The following is a 25,595-nucleotide window of genomic DNA, read 5'->3' as shown; positions in this document are numbered from 1 at the left end:
ACTTGACTCATTGTAGGCTCAAATTAATAAATTTTACACTAGGACCTACAAATCAAGTGAGCTATAAATAGGATGGGAGCCTGCTATTCAGAGGGACAAGCAGATGGAGCTGGTACTTAGCTTTTCTGGGATCTCCTGAAGAGAATAGGTTGGATATCTTGGGAACTGAAAAGTCCACCCACTTTGGACACATCTGTAGATTAGTCTGTGCTGCCCTTCCTCTTCTGGATGTACCCAAATGTTTGAAAGTTAGACCTATGGTATCAATAACCCCACAGGAAACATTCTAATGAAGAGGAATTGTATTGTGAGACAGTGATGCTCAAACTGTGGATCCTCTAACTGGTGGTTTCAAGAAATCAGAATAATTACCTTACTGTATCAGAGCAGTTGACCACCTAGTGCTGGAAAGGCACCTGGAAATAATGTTGGAAACTTTCATATGGGCAAGATGCAACATACTGCATCCACCATAGTTTGTGAAAGCAGCAGACTGACATTTCATAATAGATCCTGAAAAGCACTGTCTTCTTGTGGGATGAGTTTATTATAATTGTTACTGAGTCACCTAACAATTGCTTCAGACTCTTGTCCATGCAGAGGAGTGGAGAATGTCTGTCAGTTTACACAGCTCAGTCTCAGCAGAAGAACTGCATTTGAACAACTCACTGGTGTCACCTAACTGCAAAGTACAGCTTTGCATTTGAGTGGCATGATATTCTCCAGGCTGAGTGTTTTTAGACAGAGTAAAAAACCTTGTGGCTGTGTTATGGAATATCCTGTTAGGTAGATATTCAACTCGGTCAGTGCTGGGTTATGTCTTTACATGTGAGGCTGTAATACTGTAGGTGTTCAGTGCTGTTTTTTTGGTTCTCACAATTCACTTTTGTGTAGTTGTCTTTTTTATGCAATAGCACACCATTTAGACTCCTCCTATTTTTCGGCCTACTCATCTCCAGTGACAATAATTACCCTAGGCTAGTTTTGTTCTGTTCTGTGATGATATTTAAAGGATCAACAGATTCCTTGGAACAAAACATGATCTCTGGAAGAGATTGGTAGTAACAAAGTTTCTCAGTAGTTACTTTGTTACTGAAAAATAATCAGTGACCAAAATACAAAGTAGTTGCTTGAGTTGACTCAGAACATTACATTTTTTTGGAGTATTTACATGTCTTTATTGAGCCACTTCTTTTTCTCTCTTTAAACCTGGCCTTATCTTGTTCTTTCTCTAGATTTTTCCCGTGCCTGTCTGCAAGTTGCAAACTTCCTTACTACTCTGTAATCCAAAGTCTTGTTACTGAGGCTTGATAAATCATCTTGACATGTATTTGAGCAGCTGATGTGTCTTCTTTGAAGTTTGACTTGCTTTTCAAGTTAACCTTAAAATATACTGAAGCTTTTCCACAGTTCTTCAGACTACAGCTTCACGTGTGAATACAGCACATCATCCAATACAGAAGAAATCAGATGTTTTCAACTGAACACGTTTTGCTTTTACTCTTCTCTTAGTGTTAGTAATCTCTTTATATGTTTTAAAAATAGAACAGTGACAGGACAAGAAATCTGTCAAGCTTATTTGCACCTAGTTCTTCCCTCAGAGTTTACTGCAGGTGGATCAATGGTGCATCCTTGCAATTGCTTGTATTTTTATTTTATTTTATTTTATTTTGCATTTTTTTGAATAACCAAATGTCATCCTACTTCTTTAACTTGGGCAAAAGTTTCACTAAAGTCAGTGTGAGTTTTGTTTTACCTGACTAATGAAGTATTTGAGAAAGAAAGTTATGCTTCTGAAAAGGAGAGGTTAGTTGAATTGTCTTTGGACTTGCTACACAGGTAAGCAATGTGCAGCACTTTTTCTTGTATTTGGTCTGCATTTGTGAGCAGACATTGCAGCTCTTGCAGTGTGTCAAAATGTGTCACCATTCTCCCACCAAAAAACAATCCTAATAGAATGGAAGGCAAAAATTGAACTTGGGATTTCCCCCCTGAAACTCAAGTTATGGATCACTAGACTGGTGGAATGCTAAAGACCTGTGTAAGACCATCTGAAATGGCTTTGTGGTAAAGTGGTTTTGAGAAAGCTACTTCAGTTTCAAGGACCTGTTCTTCTGAAGTGCTGGGCATTCACATCTGGAATTTCAACTGGGTTCAATGTGTGTACCAAGTTAAATAATTTTTTTTTTTTTTAATATTAATTATAGAATGCAAAGCGTATGCCATTTACACGCACACACAGAATCCCACAGAATCACCAAGGTTGGAAAAGACCTGTAAGATCATCTACTCCAACCATTCACCCATCACCAATAGCTCTTACTAAACCATGTCCCTCAACACAACTTCCAAATGTACCTTGAACGCTTCCAGGTTCGGTGGCTTCACCACCTCCCTGGGCAGCCCATTCCAGTGCCTGAGCACTCTTTCAGAGTAGTAGTGTTTCCTTTGTCTCTAAAAACACAGTTAGTGAGAGCCAAGCCTGAAGATAAGAATTATGTAGCTTCATATGGAAGCTCAAATCGTATTTGTAATTAAGAACTGTAACATTACCCCCATGAGATGCTCTCAGATGAGAAACCACATGTGATATTTTGAAGTAACACTATGTAGGTTAATTATTGGGAGGTATCTATGCAGCTTTTAAAATGGTACATTTATACTCTATGGTGACTAAAAGACAACCACAGGAGCTTACTGCTGCCCTCCCCTCTACAGCTCCATCTGACCACGACTGATTCCAAGACTGGACTTCGCTGCTGTAGGCAGGAAGAAATAAAATTAATAAAATCAGATAAAGAAATGCTGAATTCACTTTTCTTCAATTTAAGGCTTCACAAGAAAAGTCTATTTTGAATCTTAGCAAATACCCTGGTGTCTCATCTTCCCATAGGTATTTTTACATTTTATTCTAATAACTCCACTTAAGGCCAATATGAGCTGTGAAAATCCCTAGAGAACTGATGGAAAAAGCACTCCAATTCATTTAAATATAAAAATAAACTATTTGGCATGTTTATGCAGAAAAATCTCGTAAATTATTATTACTTTTTTTTGTCAGTCATCTAGTACTCTCCTAGCTAGATTTAAGGAATGCATGGCTTTCAGCTTGCAGTTTTGGTGCTTTGAAGTGATGGTGAATAGAGATTCATTAAACTAGAACAAAAGATTTGTTGCTTGTGTTCTATTACAAATAGATGATGTAAAAAAGTTGAAAGTATTTGTTGCAATGCAGCCTGCAATTTGTTAAGGTGGAAGTAAGCCCCGTAGAATTTTTAAGTATTTTCCTTCAAGCAAAATCTCCAGGTCAGCTCTTTCAATTATGTGCACAAGAGGCGAGGAGACAAAGCTAGCCTGGGCGGCTTTCTCTTTTAGCAGTAAAGTTTGCATTTCTTTTAATGTAGTTAAAACATTTGACAGCAGAGAGTGCGGTTTAGAGATGTGAGGTGATTTCCAAATGAGTGTTAGCTTTTAACTGACCTACTTTTGACTACTGGAGTATTCTTGTCCATTACTTTTTGTCATTGAATAATGCTGATATATTAAGCTGTGTGCTTCAAGGGCATTGTAAAATTGCATGTAGGGGCAGGACTGAGCTGTGGAAGTGCGAATTACTCTATCAGATCATACCCAATTAAAAAGTGACGAACACAGCAGGAGACATTGAAAGCAAGGTTTATCTTTCATGTAACATAAGAAGTCACTATGTCAGTTAGAAACAAAGTGAGTGTGAAACAGATTCTCCACCTCTTCTTATCCTTCTCCAAAATTAATAATATTTGCTGACTTTATTATGGGAATGAATAAACCCCTGAGATGTAACAGCTTGTATTCAAGGATATTATGTCAATGGCAAGAGAATGGGAAGTACAGCAGCCGTGTACCTTCAAGCTATCTGTTATCAAAGTGTGTGCTGAACCTCAGGTCAACACATTGCCAATTGTCAGAGAGTTTTGAAAAGCGGCTTGTAGTTTATATAAAACTGTACTGTGTCATTAAAAGAAGACTTGCAGGCTTTCTGTACTTCCACAGGAAGCACAAGAATAAAACAACGGTAATGAAAGCAGGAACTTTTAGTTCTGTACTTATTATAAAACTGCTGCAAGATAAGGAAACGTGTTTGGTTTCCAGTGCCATTGTGAAAATCCTTGTATAACCTTTTGCTTAACATTCATCAGCATTCTTCTAATAGTGAGATGGACCTGTGAATGTAGAAATTAATGCAGCTTTCTCTGATCATCCATAATCCTGCTGGCTCAAGGTGTTGTGTAGTGAAATTAATTCTGACAGTGATACTGTGGACAAAACTGTGATGCTTTCATAGAGAATTAGTGTGTGTGTGTGTATATATCTGTGTTTACGTATATATACATATATATGAATCTGACAAGCTTTTTTGACAGCATTGACTTTGTAAGATGTGCCCCATGGATGCAGTTTACTTCTGTGATGTATGACTTCTGTCTGACCCAATGAATACACTCTGCAGACAGTCTATGTCACATTTACCTTGATGTTTGCTGCTAGTGGTATTGTCTGAGTAGTTTTAACAAACTCTCGTGTGTGTGCACATGCAGCTACAGGACAGTTGATCTGGTTAACTTCACATTTTCATATCAGGCTTTAGTGTGTGAATTTTTATGTTGTGAGGAGAAAATATGATTGTTCTATAGAACATATCTTCAATTAAAAGGGGTGTGTACACTGAGCTATAAGTTTCAAAATGACCAACCGTTTATTTAGGGAATTAAAATAAGAAAATATGATCCTCTGAAAGCTTCCATCCTCCTGGAGGAGATTTACCTTTTCCCGCATTAATACTAAACATGGAGTACCAAGGATCATACAAGCAATAGCTTTATTATTTTTTTGTTACACTGAATAACCAGTTTGCTGGAGTTTGTTCTGTGTGAAGAAGTTGTAGGGACTCATGTGAAGCTGTGATCTAGGTCCTAAGTTTTTTGATTGGTTTTTAAGTAATAAAAGCTTCTCAGGTAACTTTGCCTGTGCCACAGTGTTTCAATTCTGTCATAAAATATGGATGCAAATTTCCAAAGACTTTAAGGGATTCTTGTTCAGGGAATCAGTCTTGCCTGTGTCTCCTGTAGGTGAAGAGGAAGAAGTAGATGTATTGTGTGGTTTTTTTGCTTTGTTTTGTCAAGAGGAAACATCTACAGTATGTGTCTTCGTCAGTCTCACAATTTTTCTTGTTAATTTACATTAATTTAGCACACATACAATAGACTTTCAAAAAAAAAAAAGAGGGAAGATGTGAATGTGGAAATGATTAATGAAATTTATAGGTAAGAGGTCAGATGATATAAAATAAACAATAAACAAAACAAACAAAAGAACCCACAACAACACTGATTAGTTATGATATTACCTAACTTTTGAATTTTATCTTGCAGTGGCCAGCATAAAAGAAAATGCTGAAAAGTACATGGAGATGCTGGAAGACAAACTACATAGGTAAGGAAGATATCATGGAAACCTTGAAAGATTAAAAACTACTCTTAATTGCAGCATTGATAAGCATAAGTGTTGTAGGAATGCTTTTGAACTCACCATGTTCAACAGCTTTGCTAGCAACCTGTCAATGAATACAGGTAAAAGAAAGAATTGCTGGGGTTGGGTTATCCAGTGCACAAGACTGGTCTTGAACTGAGCTGGTGGGGGAGAGACAAGGGAGCATGTGTGTGGTTGGTGCACATCAATCCTGCTTTGCCTGTAGGTGCTAGTAATCTGTGGTGTGAACTGTTGAATGCCTGGAAGTTGTGGAGCTTTGGGGCTGCTGTAGCTGGGTGGAAAGGCACTGCTGAGTTCCTATGCAAAACCCAACTGCAAGCAGAGCCAAGGCAATCTCTACTTTAGTTCTGGGAGCCCTTAAAAAGTAATGACCATATATATAACAGTTTTGAATGAATGCTATTTTGAGGGAATGGAAAGCATAGAAAACCAAAACAATAACGGAGATATTTTGGGAACTGAATCCTAAAGCAGAATACATCTATTTTTTCTTCTTGCTGTATGAAGAGGCTCTAGATTACCCTCAAGTTTTAGACTGCTTCTTGAAGGATTGTTAGCAATTGTGTTGTTGTGACAGAAAAGTGGGCTTTTTCTTCCGCAAGTATTTTTATTATAAAAAGCTTTTTTATAGACTGTAGTTGGAATTTGTGACATAATAAAAGTGCAATCCCCAGATTAACTCTATTTCTATTTCTGAGTAGCTATAATTAATAATCTAGTTGTCTTCAGTATTTGTGTTTGTTGTTGCATTGGTAAAGAAGGTTCTACATTTTTTTATTTGCTCACTCATACAGTTGAATAGACAAACATATTTGCATAACTCTCATACTTAAAAGTAATTCAGAACAGAGTAAAAATGATGGAAGCAGGCTTCAAAGATCAAACTGTCCATGTATTGCCTGTCCTCCCTAGCTTTAATAATTCATATCCATTTTCAGAACTGTGACAGATTTCAGTGTAGCTGAGGAGGCTTCGTATCCGTAACTGTAAGGAAGCCTTCTTCCTGTGGATTACTTAAAAAAACAAACAAACAAAAAATCAACAAAGCAAACAAACAATAACAATCCACAAATAAACAAACATAAATACCTTGTTCTTAATTAAAAATTCAAATGTAAGGATATAAGGTATAGTAACACATATTGATGCTTCTAAGCTGTAAGGACTTAACTGATATAGCAGACTTTTAGGCTTTTGTATACAAGGGTTGCCTTTCTTAGTACTGTGCAAGCCTGAGCCTATTTCAGTCTTGCTTTTCTAGCACAGTGAGGCTACAGACTCCAAAAGGTTGCCATTAGGAGATGAGTATCCTTCCCAGCCTTTACTGTGGATACAAATGCATGAAGTCCAAGTGCCCTGTGTGTAGTACTTCATCTGTACCAGTGGGTTTAATATCCATTTCAGAGTTCATTATTAGTTTCTCTGTCCCCATTTGCCTACCTGGATGTTCCAGCCATACAGACTGTTGCAGAGGTGCCAAACTGTTGTAATTTCCCTTCATGCCCATAATAATAATAAATCCAACAGTGCTGACTAAACCTCAGGCAGTGAAGATTCAGTTATGAACCACTAACAGTTTTTCAATATGTAAATGAGGTGCTAGAGATCTTAGAGGTCTTTTCCATACTCAGTGATTCTATGATAAAAATAGAAGTGATGTGAGTTAAGGTAATGAGATTGTATTCAATGAATACATCTCTGTGGGTATGTTAAGTGTAGGACAAATTTAACTCATCACTTGAGGGGTTTAGAAGAGATTTTACAGATGTTTTCTATAGCAGTTTAATCTAGTTCACTGAAAGTCAGATGAGCGTCTTTATGTAGGATCCTTGCTCCTCCACAGAAAGTGTATTTCTTCATCTCACCTCTTTCCACCCCAAGTGAAAACTCTGTTCTGGCCTTTGTGTCATTACAATGACTAAAACCAGTTTGACCGTGAGCAAGCTTAAGTCAAGTGCCTGTTTGTAAACGATTGAGGGTCATAAGCTGACCATAGGAAAGAGTGATCTACAGCCATAAGAACAGAAGATCTGGGTTGGAATTGCATGCCTACATGCTCTCTCTTAAATAAATACTTAAGCACTTAATGAAGGTGGCCAGCTTTTGCAAAATGCGCAGACTACTAATGAAGACCCTCAAGATGGGATTCTCAGGTTTTTTTAGGTGCTTACATGTTAGAATCCAAGTTTAGACTTGGTAGAGACAGATATTTATCTAGTTTTGAAGATATACATAAAATCAATTGTTTTTTAAATGAGTAAGAAACCTCTAGTCTGTATTTCTGCAGGAAAAGTCATAATCTGTATTATCTGCTAGCTTACATAGCTCAGTGAAAGTTAAGTAATGTGACCAATTGTACATCTGTCACATTTTACATATGCCTTGTATCTCATTAAATCTCTATCCCCTAGCAAAGTCTATTTTACTTGTTTCATGAAGGGCGGGGGGAGAATGCGCGTTCATATCAAGATTTATCATTGTGTGATTTATAGTTGATAGCCAGAGAAAACCAAACGAATGTGTGGAAGAATGTGGAATTTAAAAAATAGATAGCTTTCCAACCATTGTCCTTGCAGAAGCTAATAAAAGTTCTATGGCAAATACAGTTATCTTATAAAGTGCTGTGCAAAATCAGGAATTCAGTTGTATCACCAAAACGTGCTGCAAAAGCATTTATTTCTTTCAGCTAAGTTTTACCTTTGGAGATACTGCTGATGTCTTTGCAGTAGTAGAGAAAAATAAGTAAGCTGTTTTACTAAATATATGTGTGTATACACACACATTTCACTCTGAAAGTAATGCCTCATGTCATGGCAACAAATGTAATGGAGTATTGATGGTAAGGCTCATCCTCAACTGCCATACCACCAACATCCACCTCTGATGTTGTAGATCAACATAATAAAATAGCATTCATTACATTCAGAGGAGCCCTGTGGGGCTTTTATATCAAAGAAAATTTAGTCTCATTAGTAGCACAAAAATCAGCTTCAAGTGATATAGTATGAGAAAAGTGCTTTATTTTTCAGGAGTCCCTCTGCTAGATATTTGTAGAAACACATTTGGAATACGTTTGTGAAACTTATTAAAAGTCAATAACCTGTGAAATTTCTGCTCTGGATTGGATATAGTAAATGTGGCAGAATTGTTTCTTTTTTCTATGGTTCAATACACGTTTACCTTAAGACTCTTATTTTTTTATTCCTTACACTAAATATTTCTCAGGTGAGTATTGCATGTTAACAGAAATGTTATGCCTGAACAATTAATGACAGGCACGCTGTGTGATGAAGGGAAAAATGTATTTGGGTAGGGGAAGAGACAGAGAAAAATGCATTTTTAAGGGGCAGGAGGCAGAGAACAAATGAAACTTCAGGAAAAACGAAAGACCTGGGGACCATCATTTATCCCTCCACAGAATGCAAGAACCAGACCTTCTGTAGCAAATTGAACCCTGAGGCAGCAGAAACCCCAGAAGGAGCTGGCATCATCACTAATTAAATCATTAGACTTTTAAATGTTTCTTGAGACAGTGTTGATTTTCTGTAGTGAGGTGAGGCCCCTGTGCCCAACTGGGATTCTTCAGTCTTCTGCACCTGCTCAGTGCTCTGTCTGAAGTCTGGAATCATGGTTTTGAAAAGTGGTATCTGAGCTTGCAGGTCTAAACTTGAAAATATTTTAATGACAAAACCTCTCTGTGGCAGCCTAGAGCCTCTTATGTTTTGTAAGGGAAAGATTTCAGCTTGGGCTGTTGGTGTCCTGTGTATCCTGGTGCAGGCCAGCCCCCTGCTAGAGGAGACTTGCTGCTCTAAGGCTGCTCTCAGGCTTTCCAATGCTTCTTCTCGTGTGCACAGCTGCACAGATGTTGTCTGGGAATGCCAGATGGCCTACAGTAATTTTGTGCAACCCCTGACCTGTCTCGGTTGCACTGAGGATTGTTCAGCTGGTGGCAGCATCTTAGCAGAGCATGGATATGGCTGAAATGCCATCTTTGCCCTCTCTAAGACTGCATGTTTTGTGTGTTGATTCCAAAGGAACCCACAGCGCTATCCATGCTGTATAATCGTCAGATCTTATTTTGCTTACCCATAGTTCTGCTATAGCAGTGTTAAACACAGGTTAGGCAAAATCCTGGATACTCCAGTGACTCATTTAGTCCCTTTCTTCTTCCCAGCTGGTCTAAGTCACACACAGCTGTGAGAACATTAGCTCTGAAATGGTGAACAACAGACGCTGTGTATGCCATGATGCATTCCTTTGTATCTCACAGGCCACATGGTGATGGCTTCTAAATCCCTTATCGTAACTGCCTCAGGCTGGAAACAGGTTTTTTTTGTACCAAATGATGTAAAGATGACATTTCTTGAGCTGAGGGAATTTACTGTGATTGTACTCATTTCCGGGCCTCAGAGGATTATTCTGTGACCTCCATTCATCACATAAACATGGCTTTTTAGTTGCTTTTTCTAATTCCAAGATAGAAATCATGGAACTATTTTGGGGGAATGTTATTTTTCAGGAATAACTGGTGACAATTACACAAAGGTGTTTTATTGAGCAATTTTCTTCATGTTCTGCAAAAATGGAGAAATGATTAGATATGTCCATTAGTAAGATACGGTATTCCACTGCCTGCATTTTGCTGTTACTGATTGTTAGTGATACAGCGCCTTGTAACTTTTTAAATATATGTAAAGCTTTTTGTCTTTAATTGATTCCTTTCTGCTATTTCTCTTGGTTCATTTTCTCCTTGGCAATGTCTGTTCTCATTTTAATGGTGGCTTTTTTCAGCTTGTGGGAGCACAGTGTGGGAAACATAGCTGAATCCCACTCCGCTGTTAGATCTGCTCATTTGCATTTGTTTGGTGAGGGGTGAAGGGGATTGTATGTGTTTAGCACAACTTGCGTTCCTGTAATGGAAATCTGTGGTTTTTCCATGCAAGCGATGTTTTTATGTAATGTGTTTGAATGTGTCATCTTCTTTGAGCTTCCCCCTTTTAGGCAAGACCTCCAGTGTCCTGAGGGGCCCATACCATAACATACAGGTCAGCATTAATTGCTAACCCATCACTTCCCAGTTTACTTGAAAATGAATGCTTTTAAAACAGCCATTCTCTTCTATTATTCATCATGTTAGTTTACATACCATGTGTCTCAGGTCTCCTTTGTAAGGTATTAAGGTTCAGAAATGCTTTGGGAACAGAGCTGGGTATGAATGCTCTTGAAGCACACCAAGAGGATGGTATTGAGGCTGATGGTCTTAAAGCTCAGAGCACGTGGAAAAGCCTGTGTCATTGTGAAGGGATAACTCCCTGTCATCTGGTTACAACTTTCTGTACTGCTCTTGACTGTGTGGAGTGTATGTTAACGTAACATTGAATATATATAGTTAGTTACCCCAAGATGGGCTGTTTGCCCATAACCATAAGCTGTTGCTTGAGTGATCCTTCTCTACCTGAAGAAGTACTTGTGCATGTCAGTGCAACTTCCTGCACCTTTGTAACAAAGGGCTGTCAAACTAGGTACACTCTGTAATTATCAGGAATGTTGAAAATTTGGAATGTTGTTGCTGCCACTGAATGTGAAAATGGTAAACAAGTTATCAGATAGGCTTGTAAAACTGAAAGAAAATTACACGCTGTGACATCTGAAGGCATTCTGCCTTAAATGTGTTTTATGTTCTTTAGAATGAAAGTCTCTTTTTAGCATATTGTGTAGCCTTATAATTCTAATGGGTTCCCAAAATGCCTTCAACCACCACCAGCAGCAAAACACCTGTCTGTGTTCAGTAATGTTTAAAAAACACTCAAGTGTCACCAAACCCACATGGGGATAATTGAACACATTTCTTTGGAGAATCAATTCTCCTTGTTCTGAACAATACATTCTCTTTGTTTCAGTTACATTACTTTTCAGTTTGCATGAGAAGTGCTGTCGTGAATACAGGATTATTGTCTCTTAAAGGCTTATATTGTCCTAATATTCTTTTCCAGCCTGAAAGCAGCAACTTGTCTTTGCACTTGCTTGCTGTGGAAAGGTTATGATATCGTGAATCGGAGGGTTAGTTCTTCAGCCATATATCTGCTAACAAGAACTTAGGATCTCATAAACAAAAGTAGCACCTTGAATAGATTTCTGTAGAGAAGGGAAAAATTAGCAAAACCAGTGTATGTTTGCAGAGTTGCTCCCACTAGATATTCAGAATAAGTATTCAGGCGGTCTTATTATCTCAGTTATCTTTTGTGTGGGTACAATTCTGGTGAGTAAAAGTTCACTAACCCAAAATATCCACAAATAAAAGGAGCTGTAAATAATGAAAAGCAAACTGCTGAGTGTGTTAATTAATAAATTACAGGTAATTTCTGCTTGCTGTACTAGCCCAGCTTTATTTAGGACATCTGAAATAATCATGAAAATATAGTTTACGTGATTGTGAGTCCATTTAATGAATAAATCTGAAGTATCCTTTCTGAGTGCTTTTTTTTTTTTCACTTCTACTTTAGATGTTGGTGTGCTTCCTTGTTTGCAGTTCTTGAAGTTAGTGTTCCTGGAAAGAGGGCTTTCTGATTATCCTGGTCTCTATTTTGATTTCTCTTTCCCCCTTCTAGTCATCTCATTTCCATTTTTTAAATTGTATTTTATTCTTACTTTCTTCATTTTGTTTCCAACTTTATTTCTTGGTACTCTTCTTTTGTTCATCTTCTCTCTGTATGTCACCAAGGACAAAGAAAGTGTCAAAGTAGAAATATAGAAATGCACTTGACTCAGAAAATCTATTTTCACCCTTAAACTTAGAAGATTGTTTCCAAGATATCTTAGACTGTTTGACCACAGTGCAGATTCTCATTAAATGTTCTTATTGTCTTCATAATCCCTTGCAATATATTTGAAAATGTCTGCAATGTCCTGCCAGCACACAGTATCTTAGAAATGCTTAGCAAACTTAAATCTGAATAACCTCGTGAGAAATTTAATGATACTTCCTCGTGGAAACGGATTAGCCTAGATTAACTAGGACTGGAGGAAAGGGAAGAATGTTTGCTGTTCTTTTTGTTTCTGGATGGGGAAAATGTAGCTAAAACCCACTGGGGATGGAAGCTGAAATAATCCTTCTGAAAGTGCAGCAGATTACAACTTGTAATCATGCCTCATGGGCATAATACACATTTCATCTTCATGGTGATCTGGTCCCACGGCAGAGATCCTTTGCAGGCAAACTTGCATCTTTTGCCAGAGTGCAACTCTTGATTCCCAACCTCCTACTTGTGTCCTTCAACACTGGCATTACCAGTGTTCCCATCCATCTATGGATAAACACAAGCTGCATGGGCTGTAAAAATGAGGTAGGGCTAAGAATGTAATCTGCTGCTTCCACCAAGAACCCGGGTTTCAGTGGGGACAGAGTTGTTCCTATATGTGCAAACACAAATGTGCACACCAGGTGAAAAAATAAAGAAGATCATTACTCCTGTCTGTCATTCACCAGATAGGAGATAATTCTACCAATGAGACCCACTGTGCCTTTTGTGGCCACAACGGGGATCTTCTAGCATTGTAATGGTAAGAAAAGTGCTTGCTGCTTGTAGAGAAGGACTTTGTTTTGATTCCCAAGTAAGCACCTGCTGGCTGAGGTTTGGAGAGAGCCCTTTGCAGATGGGGAGGGGTGTGCTGGGGAGGCTTTCAAATCCAGCATTTCTCTAGGAGGAAGCATATACTTTTCCTCTTTAAGGATATACATGTATTTTGATAATTATTGTTCCCAGAACATTTTAGAATTAATGTTTGTCTACTATATGAGACAGTAAACAGAAGAAAAGAATTGCACTTAGTGATTTTCAATGTCTTTTCTCCTTTCCTTAATTTTTTTATTACTTTACTTTTTGCTAGTTTAGGAATGCTGGATTACAAATATTGATTTATTTTTATCTTTTTAATTGGAGGATGGAGGAACTGTGGTACATAACAATACTGGTTTATGATAAGCAGGGGAAAGCTCTGTTCCTTAAAATCTGGTCTCAGTATTGAAACTTGAGATATATGATTCTTTTTTAAAAAGGAGGTCAGATTTGGAGCTGCTTTGCAGTGTTTCTTAAAGCTATAGGAAAAACAAACAAACAAATCACATGGTCACACAGCCTTTAGTAACTCCCTGCCCATATTAATTGAGATTTCATCAAAGAGGCTTTGGTTTTTTGTTTTTTTTCTAAGTTACTGAATTAACTTCATTAGTTAGCGTGCAGCATAGCAAAGGCATGGTGACAGAGAATTGTGCTGCTTATTCATAAGAAAGCTTACTCCCTTCTCTCCTTCCCTTCAGGCTTTTTGTCTTCTCATTTTATACTTAGCATAGCAAAAATCATCTGAGGGCAAGGCTGGGTATCTCCTAAAAGCAGAAAGTATTTTCCTTGCTTACAAAACAAACAAACAAAAGCGCTAGAAGTTCATGGCCTTTCAAGATGGTTTGTAATTGAGTATTTTGTTAGGATCTTTTCTTCTCCTGTATGCCTCTTTCTTATGCTGCATTATTCTAGTGCTGGTCAGTCATGCCTACAAAACTACAGTTCAACAGTCTGCTGAAACTCATTATTGTCACAGTAGTCCTCTGTGCCACAAACTCTCATGCCTCACCAAGAGTAAGTAATTCTGCATCTCTTTGCTGCTGCTTTGGTGTACTGAGATTTCTCAGTTTTGGAGCAGAAGTAATGTTTTCCGTTATCATTGGTTTTGTTTTTGTTGTTGTTTTTTGTAAATGTTGATAAATGCTTAAAAGTGCTTCTATTTGACCATCACTATCACCTGTGCCTTGCTCAGCTCTGCTCAGCTGTTGTCTCATCTGTGAGCTGATCTCATGGAAAGCTTTCTCAGCTGTGGATGTGTGATTATATTATGGAGGAAACAGAAATGTGCAAAGCTGTTTGTTACTTGGTATCTATGATGTTAAAACTTGATGCTATTTTACCAGGCTCCCTGATGGTTGCATGTAAGTTAACATGAGAACTGACAAAGACCTGGATCTCTTCTGAACTTGGTGAGAAAATTGTTCAGAAGTGGATGTACGTTTACTTACTGCTGCTGTTTTTGAGTGCGTCCCTGTAAGCAAGATTCAAAAATAAGATATCACCACCTGTATAGCCTGAGTAGTAAGATGTAGGATAACTCTACCTTGCATGCAACTGCAACAGTCCTGCCCACCAGCATTTGGAAGCATTCATTATTTAATGTACTAACTGATGGGAGCATGCTGCCAGGTTGGGCAGGCATGCAGGCCCCAACCTGCATGTTAAAGCTAACAGGATCCAAAAAGGAGGATCTGTAGGCCTTCTCTCTGTACCAGAACAGGATGTGACCTTATGCAACCCCATGAGTCCAGCAGCTTGTGTTGTACCTGCAGTCCAGTCAGGGGAACCCTGAAAGCATTCACTTATTGACATCAGTATTTGCCAGTTCTATCATTTTCCAAGGCGTGTCTTCCTAGTTACAATGGTTCAATTTCAAGGTACATTCCTACATGGTGAGAATATGTTATCTCTCCTGATAGTATCTTTTCTAAAAGGGCATTTCTTTACGTGCACTTAATTCTTGCTCAGTCAGCAGTAGGCAAGATGATTCATGTTCCCAAATTCACTTGACACTGATATTTGCAATCTGGCGCCCTTTCAAAGAGGGAATATATTATAAACTGTGACATTTTATATTGGATAGCAGAGGTGAATAAAAAATAAACACGGGAGAATTGTAAATTCCTTCTGTATGTTTCCTAGCACTTGTGGTCAGAGATAATAATAAACACTAAGAGATCAGGCTCATTATTCTAATTGGTTTGTGATAAGAATGCATTCTTCTGTCGGTATAAATAGACATAGCTGTGATTGCAACAGCATGGATTTCTGACAGCTGAGAATGTGGCCTCAATTCAAATGCTGTGTTTTCTTCCCATTGCATACTTTCAGAAACAAATGTATTTTCTTGGATTAGAGCTTGCTGTGGCTTTGAAAGCCACTAATTTCCTTCAGATTCAGTGAAAGCCACTAGAATTTGAATCTATTTTGAGGTTCAAGATTGCGATAGTACTTAGGCTTGTGTAGAAGCTCAGTGATTTGAACTGACCTTAGAGGAATACACAAACCCTGACATGCATGCTTTCTGAAACTAGACTTTATTTATGTCCATCCTTTAAATCTCATGTGGGATCAGATATTAAACAGCGTAGATAAACATATAATTCCAACAATATCCATCCACTCAAAAAAATAAATTCCAACTGTTTAATGACATTGTGGTGCTTAGCATGTATTGCAGGAGCCAAAGGCAAGCAGGATGCAGACTGAGTTATTGGTGTTACTACCAAACTTGAAAATGCTTAATCAGATTATGAATGAGGTGAATGATTAACTATGGTTGAGAAGCTGGCTTTGTGGCTTGCTTAATAAGAAGAATTCCCTGATCGCTTTCTCTTCATCAGTCAAAGTTTTTCACTTTTAGAATAGACTATTTATAATTAATGTTTTAATCGAGGTGAGGGTAAAGGTTTGTAACTCTACACCTTTTCTTAGGAGAAGTAAATAGTCCTAAAAGCGAGCAATAAATTTTGACATTGTAGATTAGTTATTGTAATAAAAATAAACTACAATAAATGTAGGAACTAAATTGAGTAGTAAATTCTTCCTACAAGGTGCCTTCCTCCTTCCCAAATAAATTAGTTGATTTCCAGCATTTGATGCATAGGTTTCCATTCCCAAATCCATCTTGCACTAATGATAGAAGTGAAAAGCATGAGCTTCAGCACCCTGTCATTTTGTGTTTCCAGTGGAGATAATTTAAGGATAACACAGTGACATTGAATATTGATAGTAAAATGACAGGCTGTGATTAAAGTTTTGTGCTGGATAAAATAAATGGCTGGAGAATTTAAGAGAAAAGAAAAAAGTTGTTCAGCATTGAATGTTATCTTGTTTTTTGATAACCTTAGATTTCCATTAGTAGTTTTAAGCACTAGAAACATTGTTCATCCTCCTTATTTTGAACAGGTCTTTCAGGAAAGGAAGAGCAACGATAAAACAAATGTGTTTCACATTAAGTATCAGCATAAGACAGAATTAACTTCTTATATCAGTTCTTTCTTCTGTGGATTTCAGTTTAGCTTTCAGTCCTTTAGTATTCCAAAAACCTTAGGTAATGCTTTATTTTTGAGTAGAAAAGTTTGTGGATAATGACTCTGTAGTTAAAAGCTTTTTTTTTTTTTTTTTAATTAAAAGTGGTGAAAATATTATCAGACATGTATGTTTTTTCTCTTTACTGAGATCACCATGAGGGGCAGATACTTTAAATGTGAAAGTTGCATTTCTTCTTCTTTCTATGGGAAAATTGGAATGTCTTAATGGGAAATAATTTTTTAAGAAGTGGCTTAAAAAGTTGTTTCAAATTATTCACTTGTCAAAGATCTGAGAGAATTCTACAGGAATCTTAGAATCCATGCATTATTAACAGGTTTCTTTATCAATTTGTCAAAAGGCAGTTGTTAGCATAAAATATAAGGCATCCTTAAGTCAAAGTCCATGGAAATAGAGAGGAAAGTAGAACTCTGGAAGATACTCAGAAATGCTGGGCCAGCTTGCAGGTACTCCAGGGCACAGGTCCACTTGTAACTCTTCCTCCTAATACATAGTTTGTCTTGCTATTTACCCTGAGGATTATATTTTCAGTAGTGTTCATCTCACCTGCTGGCAGAAGTAATTCAGCTACAAATACAACAGTGGAAACTGTGTATGCTCACAGCTCCCCTTTATTTATATCCTGCTTTGGCAATTTCGTATGCATATTTGAAAACTCTGCACCTAATTTTGTATCACTATGAAATATTTAATAGACACTGTACATTGATTTTGGTTTCAATGCTACTGCCATTACATTAAAAACTTATATTAATTAAAAGGGCTAATTTCCTTCATATATATATATACCTCTTTACCTACATACATAATCTTCACATTCTCACATACAATAACATCTTTTGCACAAAGATGAAATTAAAAGCCCATTAAAATTGTTTACAGTAGAACACAATAGGCATAAATATAGCTTGTGTATTTAGATCTTATCACCAAGCTAATTCTGTGTACTTTTTCTTTGTGCCTTGTCTTTCTAAGAATCCTCATCTCAAGATTTTATCCAGTTCTACCACAAACAATAAAATGTCTGTGTTAACCACTAGATAACAGCAAAGGGAGGGAGAAAAGAGAGGCAGGGAAGGTTAGAGTTAAGTTTTCATCTGGAAGGAATATGAAGACCTTTGGAGGTTGTTGTTGCCAGCCAGCAGGAAAGATATGCTGTCCCTGGAGTGATGGTTCAGACAGGGGCAAACAGAGATGTGAAAGAATCAAGGTCCATGAAACAGGCAGTAGTAATCTGAAAGAGTTTTTGCAGCATTTCCGCTAGCTGTGTTGCAGTGTGGCATTTTTCCTTCCAAAGTGATATGTTTCAGCTCCATTCTGTAAGTGTTTCTTACAGTGGCATTAGGGTGTCTGCAGTGTCATCTATTTATGACTGGAATTTCCAACAGCACCATCAGTAGGGCACAAAAATAGGCAACAAGAAACACGTTGCCTTGGCATGCCTTAATAATGGGATATTCTTCTCCATTCTTGTAGTAAGTAAGAGTTAGGAGTTTGCTTGTATGTGGAATCCTCTGGAATTTGGGAAGAAGGAGGGAATTGAACTTTTTTCTTGCTCACCAAGCCAAGAAGAGATGGCTCTTAACCCCAGGGTACTTAGAAGAATGTTGGTATTCCCTAGCAATGCTGTAGAAGTTAGATCACTCAAGAAGGATGTGGAAGACCTGGTTTCTTGTACTCTGCCCACTGCATTCCTGAGTAGAGGAGAGGAGGATGCCACAACCACAGTGTTGAGGGCTAGTCTGAGCTGGGGATTCAGCTCACCTTTCTTCAAATCTGTTCCTCTTTGCACATTTGCCTCTGCACCTGAGATGCTGTAGAAAGCTGAACTACTCCTCTCATTCATTCTTCTAGCTGTAAGAAAGCATTGTCTATATCTCTACTGCACTATCATGTCGTTTGGATAGTTCTCTGTTGTGCAGAGAACGTGTCTGTGGCTCATACATTTAGATGTTAGAAAAGACATAACAGAGCATAGCTTTAGGTGCTAAAAATGTAGGAGTCTAAAAGTTAGTTGGAGATCGTGAGGATTGATTGTGTGATCTGGTTTGTGATCCAGAGCATTCTCCAGTAAGTCATTAAACATCACATTTAAAGAGGGACAGCTACTTGTTATTTTCTTCAAACTACATTCCATTAAATATTATGTTGCACAGTCTGCTAGATATTACTGTGTGTTTTACAAGGGAGAAGGCAAGGTTAGAGAAGAGAATCACTTGTGTCAGAGAAACATACTGCAAGCTTCAGACTTTGTAAAGGATAGTCTGTAATGTAGGAGTGCGAGTAGGCTGTCATCATGTACGGGAGTATGGAGTCTCCTCACCTCCTGGGAGTGAGCCTTGTTTTTACATGGAGAAATGCAATAACAGCGCTGAACAGCAAATAAGCGTTGTCACTGAGCTTTGAAATAAGGGAGTAGGAAAAATAAGTCTTGCACACTGGGGGAGAAACACATGATCAAAACAATACAAAATGAATTCATGAGATTTTCAGCTCCTGAGGAGATTGCAGGGAAGAGACACAATGCAGAGAATTGAATTGTGAAATTGAGATTCTGTGACCGGTGTGTATAGAAGGGGGTTTATGGGATTAGAGGAAGTTGCAGGAAGAAAAGGAAAAAAAAAAGGAAAAAAAGTTTGTTTTTTTTACTTCAGATGATCAGAAAAAGCGACTTTCTGTAGTTCAGACAAGGGGGGAGAAAGTTTTTCTGTTCAGACAGAGTTCAAGTTTTCTTTTTCCCTTTTCCTAACCCTTTTTTTTCCCTTTCTTTTATGTTCACCATCTGTGAGCTGCAATATGACTGGGGAAACAGGGTTATGTACTTTCCTCTGCTTAGAGCCTCATGTGACCCACAGATAAGAATACTGTGGTTCTCAGTTTGTTCAACAGGCTGATTGTAGGCATCTTAAAATATAACAGCTAACATTCAAATCAAGAACAAATCAGGCTGGAAACGTTGTTTTATAAAGGAGAAAAGCAAAGCATATTCCTGAAGTTGTAAATACTTGACAAATATAAATAGAACCCTTAATACATTAATGAATTAATACAATAATACAAATCAGAAGGGTGGGTTTCTGTGAAGAGTAAAGCAATATGGTTTTCGTCCATCCTCTAGTCCCCTGTCAGTTAAATATTGCTCCATACTTTTTTTCCTTTGCTTGCTCCCTTTGTTCACTGAGTGGCTTTTGCCTTAAGAGAAGACAGCAAAGACATAAGAAGAGCTAGTTCTTTCCCTATAGTGCAAAATATAAATATAGAACATGAGAGACCAAACTACAAACAAACTTTCCCTAGTTTGTACAGTAGAACAACAGTGAAGGGGTATATAGAGCAAAGACTTCTGATTCTAATTGCTGTTTTCCATCATCCTCATAATTTTTCAATAATTTTAACTGCTGTAGTGAAAATCCCTTTGGTTTCTGCCCAGTTGTTGTTGCATTTTGTTTGCTGTCTTGTCAAGAGAAAGCTACCTTTAGTGTCAGTGAGTGCAATGTGTGAACAAACATGCCTGGTATGGGAAAAGGGTAATGGCTCACCCATTAGAAGGAAGTTGTCTGGAGTAGTTCTTAGTTAATCACCCCTTAGCCTTTGTTATGCACTTGTTAGCCTTTGTTTATGCAGTTTCCAAACATATGTTGCATTATGTAGACTTTTAGCTCTGCTCTTACTCTCACTACCTTCTTACATGGATTTCCCCTTGCTGTCCTTAAAATAAGCAATACCTTGTATCAACATACAATGTTGACCTCAGGGTGTCATAAACTACTTTTAACAGTTCACTCACAAAGTGGCATTCCTTAAAGTGAGAGACAGTGAGATTTACAAGTACTGACATCTCCCTGTGTTGATTCTGATTTGCTTTCTAAGAGCTTTTTGGGGATTTTTTTTTTCCTAAATGAGGCTTAATATAAAGTCTTTTGACTATTTTTATATGGGCGTGTTTTCATTTAGGGTATAATATTCCGGAACTGAGTGTGCCTTTGGTATGTATGCAGAGCCTTCAATAAGAAAGTCATGTTCTTAGAGTTCCAGTTAACACTATAAATAGCTTTTGAATAATATAGTACTGAGAGCCACATAACGAACTCCCACTGGTATTTCTGTGAATCTTGTGGAAAGACTGAGGAGCAATGTTCAAGGAAGAAAGAGAATCCTTGTTGGATTTGACTCGCAAAATGATTTTCACACAGTGTTATGTGCAGATTGAAGTTGCCCTCTATATTCTTCCTTCACTTCCTAATGTGTGGTGGTGTTCCCTAGAAAACTACTTGTGGCTGCCACTTCCTACTTGAGACTTCGCAAAGGCATCTGCAACTAAAGTTTCAACAGCTGCTTTATGAAGAGAACTTGCAGATAAGCCTCTGTTCCACAGTCATTTCCTCCTGTCTATAAACAGCTTTGTTTCTCTGACAGCTCTTTCATCATCATCAACTTGACTGAATCCAGAATTCTGCTTCCTGCTTCTATTTGTGGCATTGTGGATGTCTCAGGCATTCTTCAGGTCAACCTAAGGCCTGCTAGTGTAGACTCTTTTTGCATATCATGGAGATAAAAACTGTCTGAGCTATCCATCCAGTTAAAAAATTACTTGTATTGAGTCTTGCGTCTCAGTTATTTCAACATACATTTGTCTGATATGAGCTTGACAAAAGCAGTCTTAGCTTATCCTCATCCAGTCAAAATGCCAGTTATTGCAGTGACTGTGCTCTTCATCTCCCTCTCCTTAAATTTTGTTTCTGATTGTGTCACTTTGTTTGATTTTCTTCATTGATTCCCTCTGTTCTGTTACATTAAACGTAGCTGCTAGCCTTCACTCTCTAGGCTGTTCACAGTCCTCTTTTGTTATCAAAAGACAGATTTCCATCTCAAGATGTTGAACAGCATTGGTATCCACTGCTTGCCCATTATGGTTTTATACTAGCATCTTCTGTGTTTCCCTCATGATTAGTTTATGGAGGGATGGAAAACTCCATCTACCACAGACCACTTTCATTGGCCTCCTGCAAATCCTTAGAATTCTCGGTACCTCCATGTGCTTGACTGTGATTAGACTAATTACTTGCTGATGTAACTAATTGAACTGTTGTACTGTAACTAATGCACTGTGTTCAGACCACTGTTGTCTCAGTGTTTCTTTGAACATTCCTGCCTGCTCTTTGTAATCTAGCTGGTATTTATACAAAACCCAGCTCTTGGGACTCATGAGCCCTCTGGCACTTGGAAGTTCAGAATCATTGGGTGATTTAGGTATGCTTTGTTGTTGCTGAGTCTGTATAAATGCCTGATAGATTGTGACGTGTTGTGGATTCCAGCAAATAATTTCTCCCACCTCTGTTGAACTTGCCACACATACTGCTTTGTTAGGAATGTACGGACAGGCATGTAGCATCTGGAGATTAATGCATCATAAAGAATTTGTAAATATAGGACTACTATAAAAACAAACCCAATCTTGATCCATTATTTTGAAGAGTTGCATACATGAGAAACTCACTGTTTTCAATATAGGCACCCACAGACTTTTCACTTTCTAGGGACTGCAAACATGCTTTTGTTATGTATTAAACACAGAAAAACTCTGAAATTCAGTTGAACTGATGCCTGACACAAAGCATAAAGATTTTGCCTGCTGGGGACAAAATATTTTGTAATGATTATTTGTTCTTCGTTTCTTCATCAACTATTTACAGCGTTGAAATAATTTCCATTGTGTTTTTGAAAAGTGCTTCTAAACACTGAATTTAAGACTAAAAAGAGCGAAGTCCTTGGGCTCTTTTTTAGACCTGGAACATCTGAACATGTGTATGTTAACTGATTTCGGTTGAGACGTTCAGTGTAGCATCTTTTAATATTCTTTGGTGTCTTAGTTCAAGAGTTGTACTAATGTGATGATAAAATGAAGGTGCCTTTGAAATAAGAACAAGCTATTAGAGGTGCATTCAGCAATTGCTGACTAATAAAATAGGGGTAAGACATAACCAAAAACATGTTGACCAAGGAGGTGAGTCATTGATGAATAAGTGCCGCCGAGACACAATTACTTTTATAAATTTTGTACATCTTTTCCACGGTATATACCACGTTTATCAATATCTTTGTCTCAGTTTTGTCAATAGAGCTGTTCATTAAAATGAAGAGCTAAAACAAGCTATCCACTGAAAATTATTGTTCAGATCTCTAGTGTGTTTTGAGCCTTTTATAATATGCCATATATAATCGCAAAGAAACTTTATCAAAAAGCAAGTAAATGGGCTTATGCATATCTACAGAGTAATGTTCTATGTAACCATGATGGTGTGACTGACAAGTACAGAAACAGTGGGGGTTATTTAATGTTTCTGGCTTGGGAAGTAAAATGCTACCTACATAGAATTCTAATCCAGTCAAAATTTCACTTTATAATTAGTGGCACTGAGCAACATGAGGGAGACCAATTCGTGGACCTCAAGCTGCATGCTGCCATCAAAAACTGCTGGTACTGACTCATATGAACAGCTCAAGTACCTCAGCTTACGGCACCCACTTTTGCTTCAGGCTCAAAATACTGCTTTCTGAAAAGTGAAGCTTGGCATCTTGTGTTTGCAAAGTTTAAAAATGTACCGTTATTAGATTAATGAATTCATTGTAAGCAGTGCAGCTCCATTATCCCTCATACAGAATAAAAGATAAGCTAGTATTTAATTTGGTCAGAAAATTTAAAATCAAGTAGTTATTTTCCTTCTTTTAATCACTTTTAATTGCCTACTATTATATTGCAAATTATGTAATTTGAAAAGCACTGAGAAAAAGTACTGTGGTTATTAGATATTAGTATTCAAATCTGCCTGGAAGTGTGTATTGCCATGGGAATCAGTGCTTCTGAGTCCTATTCCAGGCCACAGCAGTGATATTTTTGCAGGCAACTTAATCCTTTGGTTCCTTAGAGACAAGATGTATTAAATGGAGGTGTGACCACATCTCTTAAGAGCAATGTGATATTAATATTCAGTGCCTTGTTCTGAAAAAGTGACTATTCCTAGAGTTCCTTTTTACTTCAGATGACAGTATCTACTTTAACAGATCTCTATATTTGTGATGTACATGTACAGCTCTGAGAAATGAGTAATAGATTAAAAGTATGAAGAAATTTGGTGTTTTGAATTTCCTAACAGTTTTTAGTAGAATAACTGAATTAAAAAAGAAAACACACACACACACACCAAAAACAAAACAAAACAAACAAACAAAAAAACAAACCAAAAAAAACCCAACCAAACAAAAAACAGCAAAAGAACACTTTAGGGAGAGATAAGGACAACATTCAAAAGTAGAAGTCTGAAAGAGGGCATTACCAGCTTAATCTGATTTGATTCTCTAGGATTGAAACATGCACATTTCAGCATAATGAAAAATTTAGAAGTCATGGTTGTACCTATTTTCTAAACACTAGACCTGATTTAATGTTGTAAATAATGTGATTGCTGATCCATTATCTTCTGCAAGACATTCAAAAGCTGCATAGCTGCTTTCAGGCTGACATACCTGATAAAATTAAGAAAGCACTGGTTGTGAGCGCAAGGCTTCTGGATTTGCACCAAATCAGGAGATGGTCACATGTGCCTAGTATGCACTGTACAGTTAGAAACAACATCTCAACATTAAGATTTCAATGACATCTGCTTTGCAATAAGGCCGTCACATTTTTGCTTTTCAGTTTGAAATAGCTCCGTGGAAACATTTGATTTGCTGTTGCTTTTCTATTGTTTTTGTTTTCCTATCTAATCACAAGCAGTAACCCCAAAGTTACTTGAAATAGCAACTGTTCTCCCTGAACTGCATTTTTATTTTCTTTTGGCTTTTATTTCAGCTGCGGGAGCCAGCTGCTTCAGAGAGTGTGGGAAGCTGACTTGGAGGCCTGTCAGCTGTTGATCCGAGGGTTTCAACTGAAAGAAACCAGTTGCTGTGGTTTTGATGAAGAGGAGAACCAAATGGATGAGCTGGAGATGACTGCTTGTGGCCCTTCTGATTCTGAAAAGCGAAAAGATCAGCACATTCCAAAGGGCACGGAGTGGGACAGTGTTGCCTGTCCCAAGCACAGTAAGCTGAAACAGGTATCTGGAATACTCTACATCTGGATTTGAAGCAATAGGGGTGTTTCTTATTTTGAGAGAAGTTAAATCTGGGTGACGGGTCAGCAGGGCAGATTAAAAATGATCTTAACATCTGGCCTCCAATATGGGACATGAATAAAATAGCTTATTAGCTACTCAGAAGCCCTTCAACTCTTTTTCCTTTGAACATCAGTCTTTTTAAATTGTGGTAATTATTCAGGCAGCGAATACAGAGTGTACATCAGGGTTTAAAGGAAAAATGATTTTCTTAAGATTCTTTAAGTATTTAAGAGAAATTACCAGCTGCTTCTCATCATACAGATGAGTTTCACTCTGAATTAGTTCTACTGACTAGTTAGCCCTTGGTCTGCGTTAGCAGAAGTGGGGAGGGGGCAAGTTTTTCTGCTCTAGTGAAAAGGTCAAAAGCTTTATAGCTCAGCTGCCAGCAGGCTTCCAGCACATAGCCAGTATTAAAATAAGGAAAAAATCAGAGGGGTTAAAGGGTCTGAGGAATTTCTTTGAAGTATTTGTGTTCCTCTCTGGAATGCAATCCTTGCTTAAACATTTATAACTACCTAAAAATAAATAAATTAATTAACAGCACTGTCAGGGTAAAAAAAGCTGTTGAAAAGCTTCATCACCCAACAACAGTAATGTGACAAAAAGGTGACAGTAGGAGTTGTTGGTTTTACTACCTTGGAACTTGATTGACAAAAATTGAAAGTGTACTTAATCACATGTGGTGCTAGGTGCCATTGAACTGTGCATTACAGTGAAAGCTGATATCACATTTTGCATTTAT

The 25,595-nt window shown here is 37.7% G+C and overlaps 1 protein-coding gene across 1 annotated transcript in view; it reads left to right on the top strand.

Annotated features, from left to right (window-relative positions):
- DISC1 (DISC1 scaffold protein) overlaps window positions 1-25,595 on the top strand; it is a 188,504-nt gene that overhangs the window by 140,823 nt on the left and 22,086 nt on the right. The window contains exons 10-11 of the mRNA XM_065730393.1: window positions 5,412-5,472; window positions 24,550-24,793. Coding sequence (XP_065586465.1) covers window positions 5,412-5,472; window positions 24,550-24,793 — 305 coding nt within the window. The remainder of the gene's footprint in view (window positions 1-5,411; window positions 5,473-24,549; window positions 24,794-25,595) is intronic.

This window comes from Cyrtonyx montezumae, unplaced genomic scaffold (assembly GCF_038088225.1).
Source record: "Cyrtonyx montezumae isolate F1298 unplaced genomic scaffold, pur_monq_1.0 scaffold_0, whole genome shotgun sequence".
In the NCBI taxonomy this organism is placed as follows: domain Eukaryota; kingdom Metazoa; phylum Chordata; class Aves; order Galliformes; family Odontophoridae; genus Cyrtonyx; species Cyrtonyx montezumae.
The sequence above is the reverse complement of the archived record's forward strand: the minus strand, read 5'-3'. Positions and strand labels throughout refer to the sequence as shown.